The 14,225-nt window shown below is 41.8% G+C and overlaps 2 protein-coding genes across 16 annotated transcripts in view; one reads left to right on the plus strand and one right to left on the minus strand.

Moving 5' to 3' along the window:
* Window positions 1-14,225, plus strand: part of LOC121594452 (glutamate-gated chloride channel) — a 123,201-nt gene that overhangs the window by 75,454 nt on the left and 33,522 nt on the right. For 10 of the 15 annotated variants that reach the window (XM_041917703.1, XM_041917704.1, XM_041917708.1 and 7 more), the window contains exons 4-8: window positions 9,346-10,215; window positions 11,170-11,184; window positions 11,591-11,679; window positions 12,945-13,031; window positions 14,082-14,146. In XM_041917703.1, coding sequence (XP_041773637.1) covers window positions 9,356-10,215; window positions 11,170-11,184; window positions 11,591-11,679; window positions 12,945-13,031; window positions 14,082-14,146 — 1,116 coding nt within the window. In that variant the 5' untranslated portion in view covers window positions 9,346-9,355. The remainder of the gene's footprint in view (window positions 1-9,345; window positions 10,216-11,169; window positions 11,185-11,590; window positions 11,680-12,944; window positions 13,032-14,081; window positions 14,147-14,225) is intronic. The other 5 variants (XM_041917706.1, XM_041917713.1, XM_041917717.1 and 2 more) reach the window with 1 other exon arrangement.
* LOC121594454 (collagenase-like) lies at window positions 1,028-2,022 on the minus strand. Its single transcript, XM_041917719.1, has one exon. It carries the CDS (start codon window positions 1,981-1,983, stop codon window positions 1,177-1,179), a length of 807 nt encoding a protein of 268 aa, XP_041773653.1. The 5' UTR covers window positions 1,984-2,022; the 3' UTR covers window positions 1,028-1,176.

Consider the following 14,225-nt stretch of genomic DNA (forward strand, 5'->3'; position numbering starts at 1 on the left):
GTTCTTTAGTGGGCAATATTTTCTTAATACTAATGCAACACCGTATGCCAATCCTTTAAAAAAAAGGTCTTTCTGTGCTATCCATTTAAGAGTGTTTTGTATAGATTTCTAGATAATTTATAACATCTATAGCTATGATATGGCCGGTTCCGAGATACAGTCGTCAACTCGTACGATTAATAACATGTCTGTCACCTTCTTAAAACATGACTCCACTGTAAGATGATTTACTAAGTAAGATTTACTATCCTGTTATGAGTATCTGTTATGAGACTATCTTTTTATTATTATTATTATTATTATTATTATTATTATTATTATTATTATTATTATTATTTATTTTAATCTTCAACGGGCCGTATGGCCTAATTAAAATAAGTAAGAGTTCATTGAAAAAAAAAACATAACAAAAACAAGATTTGCATCGCAATTCACTGCGGCCACGGCAAAAGCCGGAACTCAGTCCTTGAAGCACTGAATTGAGATGTCGAAGTCGAAGCAATCCGAAACAGTGTTGAAAACAGCCGACATGCGGAACATAGGGTCAGGCCGACCAGCGCTGGAACGGGGTTGAGCGAGCCGTAGAGTCTCTCTAGACCTAAGTGTTCGGGATGGTGCATAGATATCGACTCGATGCAACAAAGGCGATGAGTCGATAGAGCCATTTAACAAACCAGCGATGAAAGAGCACTGTACATTGCGTCTTCTAACCGAAAGAGGTTCAAGGCCTAAAAGACGGCTCCGCGCAGCATACGGAGGAAGATTATTGCGATCCTGCCAGGGAAGCAGGCGTAGGCCATATCGCGAGAGCTTGCGTTGAATCGCCTCAAGTCGAGCAATTGAAGAAGCATTAGTTGGGCTCCAGACTACGCACGAATATCCCAGAACCGAACGAACAATACTGTTGTAGACAGCTTTGATGCACATGGGGTTGCGGAATTCATTAGTTGTCTGGATAACCACGCCAAGTGATTGATTTCCTCTGGTTGCAACGTCATCGATATGCTGTTTAAAATTCAAACTAGAGTCAAGCAGAACGCCCAGGTCTTTATTATCAATTGAACAAAATTGTACTTAGTACACTGTTGAATGCAAATAACAAACAATATTATTTTTTCTTTCCAAAGTTTATTCCTTTTCAACACACGCACAATTTGAATGGCTTAAGGCGCGTTTCTAGTAGTCAAAATAGTAGTCTGAATTACTTTGAATCCAATTGCGGAATGATGAGACGCGAGCGTAACCAGTAGGATAGTTATACTCGCAATAATAAATCTTATTCGCTAATCCGATCAATACCACACCATTTCCATCTTCAATCGTCAATGGAGATCCTAGACTATCTCCGCAAAATGCGCCTCCGATGTAGCGATCCGTACATATATGCGCATCCGTGGCGTTGAAGTAAGGATGCTCTTCGGTACACTGTGCATTGGACATCACCCGGTTGCGCAAATATCTATACGATCCGACGGTAGTACCCTCCATATTTACATATGTGCGTGAATCAGACAGTTTGGGTAACCGAATTGGCTGCACATATTTGTTTAAGGTGACCGGGTAATCCAAACGAGTCAATGCAATATCTTCGGTCGGATGAAGACGGATTGCGTTCGCCGAGAAGTTGATGCGCTGCTCCCAAGGATAGTTTCTGTAGGCCAATGCGGCAGTGCCGTAGCGTATAATTTGTGTATCACTGACTTTTAAGCAACCCCTTGCCACTGCCAGAATATAACTGGGCGTTATCAGCCCTCCTGCACAAACAATAGAACTGAAATTTACTATTGCAACTTCTAAATATGCATGGAACGGAAACTGTCCCGAAAACGGCGTGTATCCATCAGTAGCAAGTCTGTTTCCGGCCGGTGCTCTGGGAATGGCAGCATTATCGTCAGTCAATGGCTCGACCTCACTAGCAACAATGCTTCCAATAAGGGCCGCAACAACCGCAATGCACAGGACTACTGACACGAAAATTTTCATTCTGAAGTTATACTTCCAAAACGATTTTTCAGACGCAACTAATGGGTGGACAATGTTTTTGGTCGGTATATATTAGAGTTGAATTACGATAAGCCAATCGCCAACAATCCATCCGTCAGCGTAATAAAATCTGATACGATGCGATGTAAAACAAATCAATCATGTTGTGGCACGTTTCGCTATCAATTATCTTTACACAGTGTAAAAACCTGTAAAAACAGGGGCTGTACTGTAAACCTATAACCTATGTTGATTTATGAACTGTAAACATATCAATCAGCCGGTCCTGTAGTACAGTCGTCAACTCGTACGACTTAACAACACTCCCGTCATGAGTTCAAGCCCAAAATGGACCGTGCCGCCATGCTATCCTGCTATGGGGGGAATCAATAAGTCACTGAAAGCCAAGCCCACTAGTGGTACAGGCAGGCCTTGACCGACAACAGTTGTTGTATCAAAAGAAGAAGAATAAACCTATCAACCCGCACATGTTCTTCAAACGTGCTTAGTACATAAATAAAGTTATAAATCAGTCGTGTGTGAAAATACCATCACTTAATACCAAGATAGCATGAACAATGAAGACTTCATCTTTTCTTTTCCGGTTGACGGATTCGATCATAAGATTACAAACATCCGCTGAATGGTTGCAATATTCCACTACTGAACCATTTCAATTGATAAAACGGTTCTATCAATATATTTTGAGACTTATTAGTAACTAATCGGCTGGCTATCTGAGACTGTTTTATCAGACCTACGTAGGGGAAAGCGGGGCAAAATGGGCATGTGGGGCGAATTAAGCACCCTCTATTTAAGCATTATTTCACTACAAAGATACTTTCCAATGCTCGTAATGCATTCATTAGAGTGTTCTATGAACACCATGTAAGTTACATAACGCTTACATAACAAATAACCAAGAAAAATACAAAGTATGATTTAGTAGCATTTTTATAATTTTTGCCACTTTGAAAATAAGCTTAAACAAGTGTCACAGGGATGCGTAGACGATTCACATGGTTTATTTTTAAGGATATGATATTTTATACAATTTGTCTTAAGAAAGCAAGGCGATTGAATGCGTATTTTTATTAATATAACAAAACATACCAAAATGCTTCACGTGGGGTAAAATGGGCAGTTACGCTTGGATAAAAAATATGGACAGATGCTTTTGACATATGGCGCTTGGTGTGGCTATGGTGTTGTCGCCATAATAATGATATCAGGCACAGCTTCAAAACATTAGATTTTGTATATTTAAACGTGTGAAAACTGCTTTAAATTCAATATCCTATTTTTGGAAGAATTTTAGGGGTTTCCTGAACAACAAAACAAAAGATAGGACGAGAATATATTTCACGAAATGTGTGCAAAAGCATAGACCATTGCCTATGCGCAGTAGTTGTGGCCCATATTGCCCCAGTGGTTTGACGTTTCACAGTTTGTTTACATATGCCCATTTTGCCCCGCGTGTCAAAAAAGCTCCTCGTAAAACGTCAACATTTATTTTACAGTTTTTTCATGGTTTTAAGTTATTTTTATTCTAGGTGTCAATTTTAATCCATAGATAAAGGGTGTATGTATACAATAATGTAAGAATAATTGTGGTTTATGGCATATTCAAAGGAATAGAATGCCCATTTTGCCCCGTTTTCTTCTACGTATGGGAAGTTTGAACCTATGAGGCACTTGTTGCTAAGTCGTGCAAGTTGACGGCCTTATCACGGATCCAGTTGTAGATTATGTTTAATTGAACTACTGGAATGAGTAGAATGCTGTTTAAAGATTTGATTGCAATTGATGATGATTTCTCCCTCTCTCTTTCTCCCACTGTGTCTCTGTGGATTATCGAGGAACAAAAGTTAAAGCAAATCTGTTCATTTAAATCCACTTGTATTTATTTATCAGTTCCGGGAGCTGAGCGCTCCAAATTTACAAATAAACTTTGTGTTTCGTTAACCACGTTCTACCTCAACTCAACACAACCTAATTGACATTTCCGATTTCAATTACAAATAATCGGGAATCCCAAGTGACATTTGTTCGAAATTGTTTTTCCATCTGCTCGATTAGTACTCGATACGTCGGAAATTTTGGTTTGTGTGTGGTCAAGTCTGGTATTTAGAAAAAATAATTGAACTCATTTAAATTTATTTAAAGTCTGGAAATTTAGAAAAAGTCCTTTAAAATCAACTGTGGTGCGGTTTTTTCGTTTCATTCTTCTAGATTCGCTCGGAAATTATGTTTCCTGTCGTTATAGTTGGTGATGTAGCCATTTTATACTTTAACAATACCGATTTTTTTTATAAAATAACGTTAGAAAAATTAGCTTTTGTTTTTCCTCAAAAACCAAAGCTATGAATGTAAAATGAGTCCATTGATACAAAAAAGTCTAATTTACGAACACACCAAATCTTGGCGCTTTCAACACACTTGGTCACTCACAAATCCACAATTTCAAGCGTATCAAGTACTAATCGAGCAGATATGGTAAAACAATTTTGAGCAAATGTCACTTCACAAGTGATTTTGGTTGCAATTGTCATTTCATCTTATGTTGTATTTGATAACACAGTTTCACAACAGTGGCACCGTGCTAATACGCTGCTATCTAATCGATTATTTGTTTTCTCAATGTCTGACGTCACTGTAAAAAAACATCAAATACAAGTGACATTACTTGCAGGTATACATTTTGGCACAACGAATTTGATTCGATAACGGAACCACAATGCAGCAAACAACTTTGAAAATTTACAGTGTTTACAAAAAGCTATGAAATTATTGAGAGGCGTTTATGAACTTTGTATATGTTTAGCAATTTCTCAGTTTAACTGTTTATGTTTAAATGATACGTATTTAAAATAAATCCATTTTTACCTTCCACGCTTCCTTAATTTAATGAATACACAGCATAACAAGATGTATCGATTATGAAAGTTAAATAATTCCATTACTATAGCAATTTAATTGTTAAATGTACTCCCAAACATAAGGCATATCCACCACTACCTTTAAAGCATCCATCGACCAACCACTTGAAACTCTCTCCCTTACCTCCATGCAGCGTCAAGTGCAATCAGTGTCAAACGTGTAAGACGAAAATTCAAACACAGACCGCAGATGCGTCTTGCTACTGTCACCTTCAGAGCAGCCTTATACGTTTGTGCATAGCTCAAACACGTCCTGTACCACGTCAAACCAAGTAAGCGACAGCCACAATTTGCACATCTACCCTCCAAGCACCGAATACGCGGCACTTGACAGTGACGATTTGCTGCACCCCGCGAACCGTGCATTATTCATGCATTGCAATATGGTAATGGTATAATTATAATTGAATAACATCATCACATATTTGCCAGTTTTGTTGATCGTTGGTATTTGATAACAGTGGAAACGGTGTGTGAATTATACAGAACGCTATCACTAGGTACGTGGTGCATCGATAACTTCGTTCAGCGCAGAGGAGCGAGATAATTCATAAAATTAGAGATCGGTTTATTAATTCATTATTTTCGTATTGCCCTCAATTGCTCCCATTTTTTAAGGCAGCTAGAGTAAATAAATCACATGCTAAGCGGTAAATACCACGGGTTTGTGTGCGGGAAAAAGGTCGTTTTCATATCAACACCTTGCTGACAGGGAGAAAGGGCACGCCCGGGACTGTATATTTGACTGGTTTTAAAACAAATGGCCATTCTATATTCAACGTGTGGCTTTCGATTATGCTAAACAATATTTTGCCATTCGCTCGAAAATTGCACTTTCCAAATAGGTTCGCTCAAAGCCCCCAATGCCCCTGCGTGTCCTATATCGGAATCGGTCTAGGCGATAATTAATTTTACCACTAATTTCATTACGCTAACGCCACTACACACACACACACACACACACACACACACACACACACACACACACACACACCACACACACACACACACACACACACACACACACACACACACACACACACACACACACACACACACACACACACACACACACACACACACACACACACACACACACACACACACACACACACACACACACACACACACACACACACACACACACACACACACACACACACACACACACACACACACACACACACACACACACACACACACACACACACACACACACACACACACACACACACACACACACACACACACACACACACACACACACACACACACACACACACACACACACACACACACACACACACACACACACACACACACACACACACACACACACACACACACACACACACACACACACACACACACACACACACACACACACACACACACACACACACACACACACACACACACACACACACACACACACACACACACACACACACACACACACACACACACACACACACACACACACACACACACACACACACACACACACACACACACACACACACACACACACACACACACACACACACACACACACACACACACACACACACACACACACACACACACACACACACACACACACACACACACACACACACACACACACACACACACACACACACACACACACACACACACACACACACACACACACACACACACACACACACACACACACACACACACACACACACACACACACACACACACACACACACACACACACACACACACACACACACACACACACACACACACACACACACACACACACACACACACACACACACACACACACACACACACACACACACACACACACACACACACACACACACACACACACACACACACACACACACACACACACACACACACACACACACACACACACACACACACACACACACACACACACACACACACACACACACACACACACACACACACACACACACACACACACACACACACACACACACACACACACACACACACACACACACACACACACACACACACACACACACACACACACACACACACACACACACACACACACACACACACACACACACACACACACACACACACACACACACACACACACACACACACACACACACACACACACACACACACACACACACACACACACACACACACACACACACACACACACACACACACACACACACACACACACACACACACACACACACACACACACACACACACACACACACACACACACACACACACACACACACACACACACACACGGAGAGAGAACTGTCCGGCAGAAACTAGCCGTGTGTGGCTGCAATGTGGCCGGCACATCTTCACAGGAGCATATTACAAATTAATCGTTTGATTAATGGATCTGTATTTGCTGGCGGCGTCTGTAATTTCAGCTCCGACCCTTCGTCGCCACCTAACACACTCCCCTGCACGATGACGGTGCGAACTTTGCACGAACTGTTCGTATCGTTTAATTTTCTGAAATTTACAAACGATTCACTCGTGCCGCTCGTCCTCGTCCTCATCACACGCTCTGACATCACTGACAAATGGCTGTTTCTATCGCGGGAGGACGAACGCCGGCGGCCACTCTCGATCGGCACACTATCATGCAGATCAATCTTGGACGGGCAAGCGTCCAGCACGGGCTGGCAAAAGAATCCCTGGACCTGTGGTGCAGTCCGACAATCTTCATCATAAATCTTTGGTCCCCGAGCCCCGGTACCGGCACGATGTCTGACATCCGACACCGATTTGCCGGATCGGATCGCATGGACGATAAAATTAATTAGATCGAAATTGTCCCATATCCCTCGCCCGCGCTCGTTCTTTCAGTGGTTTGGTTTGGTCATGAGTAAATTGTGTGTATGTGTAAAAGACAGCTCAATTTTTGTCGGCTGGTTTTTTGCGTCACTGTGTCCGTCTCATTGTGTGTCTGTTTTCGATTAAAGTGCCAGCGTCGAATTGGTCTTCTGGTGCTTGTCAATTCACCGACTCGTTGCGGATGCTTCCTCCCGATTACCGAAGTCTATGATCGTCATAAAAATTCTAATTACAGTGTAATTACTGTTCTGGGCTGTTCTGTGCCTCCTGATACCCTCCTGCCTTCTGATGAATGAGCCGCAAGGGGCATCATCGATGAAGAAACCGATCAGATTAGAAAAGTCAAATCTAAGCGACTATCGGTACGGGCGAAACATCAGTAATGAGAAAAGGAGGGAGAGAGCGCAGGAGTCATTGGTTGTGCTTTAAAGCAACAAATTAAAGATATTATCGCTGTAATCACTTAAACTAGAAGCATGTGTTGGGGTGCTCTTGAGAGTAGATGCTACTCGAGAATGTGTTTGAATCACTTTTTTCCCGCTTAGCACGGCACATGCAAAGGCATCTTACTAAACAAACAATCAACAAATAGGGAGAATTTTATTGTTCCTTCGATCAAACAGCACCAACCGGGAGCAACAACCACCCACTCTGATCGATCATGAAGTGCGCACAGCGGCGAAAGACAAACCGGTGAACCGTTCAAGGGGTCGTCAGTAAATGGCTATGATGCACGGTTTTGGCTTCCAGAAAACAACTTCCACTCGTTGAAATCGCAGCGTTGGCACTTTTTTTTCATTACAGACACTAGAGAATGTATCAGAAGGCGATATCGATCGCTCGCTACCGTTGTGAAGACGAAAATGGTTGGGGAGAATTTACTCGAATAAGCTGAATCATTTCGATCCAGTTAGGTGGATGGCTGACGAAACACAGTTAAGAACACAGTTAAATATTTCATTCAAATGTGTTGGTGCTGTAGTGCCAAGCATCGTTTAAAATACTTCATTTTTTTATGTTTTCTATGGATCCTCACACAAGTGAAGCAATGAAAAAGTATGAAAGATTTACTTTTGCCATTTCGTCTTAATGTTTCATCTCGTTTTTCCCCCATTTGTGGAAAGATTATCGTGCTTGAGTTGTTTCCAAGGGGTATTATAATCGGTAATGAACATCATTTTAACTCATTGCTCCACTTATACGTCTGCGCCTTATTCGCAGGACCTTACTCACCGCAGACGGAGCAAACGAATGGCATTACAAAATCCGACCGTAATTGTGCGAATCGTTCGCCGCTAGCGAGTGTAATCGAATCGGCATTAATTTGGAATTAATGATATCGATTCCTTTGCTTCTCGGTTGCAAATTGTTAACCCTCCACGAAACAAGTATGCGGCACCCTGTAGGAACAGACTTAACTTAGCTTTGCGGGTATTTTTTGATGATTTTTGTGTGAATATTTAATGTGTTTGAGACCTTCACTGAGCTTTTCTTTTTTTTTCTCTCTCTCTTTTTCATGCCCCGTTCACCGTCACGGCCATAACACGTACTGCTGCAGATGTCTTAATATGGGTTACTCGTGCGAAAGTGCGCATCTACAGTATCGACCAGTACGATCGGACCGCAACCAGCGAAGTTGGTCAACCGAGCCACTGCAGCTGCTGGACAGCCATCAACCGCAGGCCACAACCGCAACCGACCGCAGCTGTACCAGCGACAGCACCACCACTACCATCACGAACCGCTCACCAGCACCAAATCAACCGCCCTGGGCGACAACAACGGACGGTAGCTCCACCAGCCCGACCCGGTGGAACCTGCGCACGGAACCAACGCCGGAAGGGACCGTGGTGGCCCCGGTTACGAAACGGCGTACATCCCCCACTGAGCCCATCGCCGTCACCAGCTCTCGGTGGCATTCGTCCTTCAACCTGCTGCGTGCGCCAACGGCCGTGTTCGACGGTTACTCGACGATCGTGCTCGAAAAGCTGTCCCGCTTCATCAGCCGCCATGTAGCCGCTCCCCAACATGCCACCCCGCCATCCGTTCCTGCCATCCCGACGACGAGGACGACGACGAAGACGACGTCCAGAAGTGCTGCGAGTCCAATGGCGCACACCGTCACACCGTCCAGCAGGCCCGCGCACGGCAGGAGCACTAGCAGCAGCACCGTTCGGCGGCACGATGACGAACCCTGCCGTAGCGATGGGCAGCCAGTCCCGGTCGGGAATCGTGCACACCGTCAACCAACGCAATTCCACGCCCCGAGCGTGCACCGGGACGTAGCGGCGTCGCCTACGACCAGCAGGCCCGCCAGTAGCCACCATCTTGTAAGACATTCACTTTGTTTATACGCAGCCTCTAGTGTACTACTAGCGTTATGTTATCTAACGATACCAACAGTTGCCTCAGACACAGCGCACCCCATGTAAGTACTGTTCGGCGCTGCCTAGGACCCTCTTTGCTTAGCTGCAACAGCTGTCCGCATCTTGGTGCTCATCTGTTCATCCCGTTCATCTATCGTTCATTGCCCGTTTTCTATGCTTATACGACCTTTAACTTTAGTCTATGGCGTTATTTCACAGGGGGTTTCTTTATCAAAGACAAATGCACTGCATATCCTTAAAATCTTAAGGTGTTATCCTTAAAATGAAAAATTGGAAGTTTAATTAAGATAAGATGCAATTCTCTCGGTATATTAAAAATTGCTTTAGGCAACCACTCCACAAACTTATCCAAAAAAATCAAGTTCATATGAATCATAGAATATGTATTTTGTTGTGCCGTGACCAGAATAATCTCTTCAAATGAATGTCGTTCTATCAACTATCAGCATTTATGTAAAACAATAATATTTTTTAGCTTCAGATATGTTGTGCAAAATGTCCAACAAACTTTAAATAGCCATAAAAAAGGTAATAACCTGGTGAAGCAACCCCCTGTAAATATGATTTAAAAAAGATTTTATATTGTTTTTGTTCGTGCTCCGTGTTGTTCAATCATGAATCATATCACGTCTTGTTTTGGATATAACCTGTAAAGCTATATGTACTATCTCTATGCCAGCTTTCATTGCCAACAAAAATTGATGCTCATTTACTAAAGCTCCACGAGCTATACACTTTGAGAGTCCAAAGTAGTGGCCAAATTTCTTTAAAAAAAAAACATCATTTTCGCGCTCTCCCATACAGCTCCGCTAAATTCCAAAAACGATACTTCTAGAGTACGCTAGGCTCACCAGTTTGCAAACGCGCAAGAAATATAACATATAACATTACTGTAGGCAATACTGTTAAACATGCTCAACCACCGTTTTCTAACACATCACATTCTATTTCTCCCCCCTCCCGGTCAACTCCCCCATTGTGTCTTAACCTAGCAGAAGAGGAAGAGTTCGGTAAATACCATACAGTCTAGACTAACCATCCACATGCAAACAGGCCCGTTCCTTGTTTTTCTCTAACATTACAGCCCAAAACCAGTATGCAATGATTCCATTACGCAAAGATTTACCTACCCTAGTTTACACCACAAATGTTAAAGGTTGTCACACTGTTACGTACGCAAGGACAATGACTTAAATGTCCCACAACAGAGCAAGCAGTCTACCGTGACCGCGAACGAATGAAAGTTGGTTCTCCTGTGACCATCATGTGTGCTCTTTTCTCTATCATTTCTGATCGTTTTTCGTTTTGCATGTGTTTTCTGTGAACTGTTAGATAAATTTCTAGGATACATAGAAACGCACGAAACGTGGCAAAACGGCAGACAAACTAATGCAACCATTTTTCTCTTCGCCCCAGATTCGCGGAAGGAAAGTCGGATAAGGAAATTTTAGATCATCTGTTAAAAAACTCCCGTTACGATAAGCGTTTGCTACCACCAGTGGACGGTAAGTGGAAGGTTTTGAGCTGTTCATTTATTTTTCCTTTCATTTTACTTTTCAACCGATGGCGAACTTTTATCTCATGCCATGTGTATTTTAATAGGAAGTAGCTACTTTTGACCTATTCATTTTTGTTGTTTATTTGATCAAGTAATGTTTTTGAATAGTTTCTTTGAATTGAGCAGTAGTTTTCTGAAACAATCATCCCGAACTAAATTTAATAACATTTCTTTTCTTTTAGTTTTGTTTTAGACATTTTAGATTGTCCAGTATCTCTGCGCCATTTGTTCACGTCTCTGTTAATGTCATCATTCTTATCAGAAACTTTATTCTTACTCAGTGTATTCTATGTTTCGTAATCAATGGGTTTGCTTTATTATTAATCAGTGGGTTTCAGTTGTATCATTCCATCATAACATTAGCAAATGTTTAGTCTTTTTTCATTTTTCTCAATAACATTACTTCTGTTTACCTTTAGCACTGGCATGACCTTCAGCAGAAGGAAAAAATAGTGATTATTGAAAGCAATGCTCTGAGTAGAAACATAAGTCACTATTTTTTCACACAAAATCTTCGCTTTCGTAAGCTTGTTTTCTTCCGTTTTCTTCACGCCGGCTTACCTGAAACTCATGTTCCGTTTGCACACTCCACTGCAATGTCATAATGCATCGTTTCTCCTCCTAATGCAATGTTTCCCCTCTATAGCGCTTCTCTTCATTAAACTCCTAGTAGTTTTGCAATCAGTAAAACAATTTTTTTCCAACCACCGTTCAACCGTTTCGCCACATCTACAATCTCACACCGAGGACGGTGACAAAGTTCAAAGCTTCACCGGAAGAAAAAACTGGAAACGAACGATCGAACACACACTATCCGAATCACCGAATAATCGTCTTCCAGCTAAATATGTCTTCCAATCTCACACTCTCTCCCTCTTTCTTTCTTTGTCTTTCTACACATATACACGAAGCAATTCTTAAAGTTGTCAAGACTACAATAAACGGAATATGTGAAACAATTCTTTGAAAGATCTTTCACAAAAAAACAACCACATAGACTCACTTACAACACGCACACCTGTCCACCATTGTCTGGAGGAAAGGGAACAAACAGTCGACAGAAGATCAACTACCCCACCCCCCAACCCCTCCACACTTATCTTAAATTCACTCTCAGGCTACTACAGCCCCCCCAACTACCTCCCCCGAACATTCCAAGGCTAGTGTCGTGTTGTTTTTGCTTCTTCTTCTTATCTCTCTTCCTCTTTGCAGATGCGGATTTTTGCTGTGGCATGCACACGCCGGAAATGGCTAAACACATACCGGATATGCGTGTTCCAGGACGACCCCAGAATCGTGGTCCGTTTGCTTTCCCTTGTGCCCTTAATTTTGTCTGCTACCAGTTTTACGTCCGCTACTACCTACCTCTCTTGCTCTCTTTGTTCCATTATATTGCCTTCCGTCACCTGTTTCGGTTTTTTTCCAGTTTCTATGTGTGTGTGTGTGTGTGTGTGTGTGTGTTTTATTTTAGTGTTTTTTTTCTTCCTGACGCGCATCCCCTTATGGTTTGATTTCAATGTAACCTTTGGTTTGGTTTTTATTTGTTTCTATCTCATCGTTTGGCGCGTATGTATGATAGCGTTTCCTTATTGCCGGTGTAACTAGGTATACCGAGAAGCTCCCCTTCCCTACTGAATGTGCTTCATTGGTGTATCAGTGTGGTGTATTGCTGTGTTGCTATATATTTTCCTTTGTTTTCTATTTTTCCTATTTGCTTTCTCTTTAGTTCTCCTATTCACGCATGAAACATACGCTTCATCACATAGAACATTATTTAATGCATTAAATGGCACTCGTTGCAAAATTTGTATTTCAGCACATTGCGACTATTCAATAGTTCTAACTGAGTTTTCCTTAATTTATCGGATTATATTGTTATTTTAAAGCCAAAACTACAACCAATGATTTGGAGACATTTTTTTAATTTTCTTTTTTTTAATCAAATTTTTAATGAATTTTTTAATCAAACGATTTAAACATTTTTCCATACTTGATGCACATTTTTTTTCTGAACGAGTTTTGTTGCACAATTGTTTTCTTTTCTTTAGATACACTTTTACGTTCAACATGTCAAGTGTCTAATTTATATTAAGTATTTTCTTGTGACGATCGTTTGGTTTTAATTTCGTGCATTATTTTGTACTTTATGCCGCAACATAGCAGTAGAACCTGTGCAATGTTCATGCTGATTGCACGCGGACGAGGCAGCAGTGAACTTGTTTGATTTGTTTTTGAAGTCACGAAAACAAGACCGAGTCGTTGACCGTGTCCTGTCATAGTCACACGAAAACACCGTTGTCCTACACACCAAATGCATTATACGTCCCCTTATGCTTCGTCTCGTTGCAGGTACATTGACTGTGAACGTTAGCGTTTTACTATTAAGCTTAGCGTCACCCGACGAATCTAGTTTGGTAGGTGTGATACTTGGGCGTGAATTGTTCATTGTTGCATCAAGCACAATTTCCTGCTCATCGTATCGTGTTATCCATC

The sequence above is a fragment of the Anopheles merus genome, chromosome 2L, assembly GCF_017562075.2.
Source record: "Anopheles merus strain MAF chromosome 2L, AmerM5.1, whole genome shotgun sequence".
Lineage (NCBI taxonomy): Eukaryota > Metazoa > Arthropoda > Insecta > Diptera > Culicidae > Anopheles > Anopheles merus.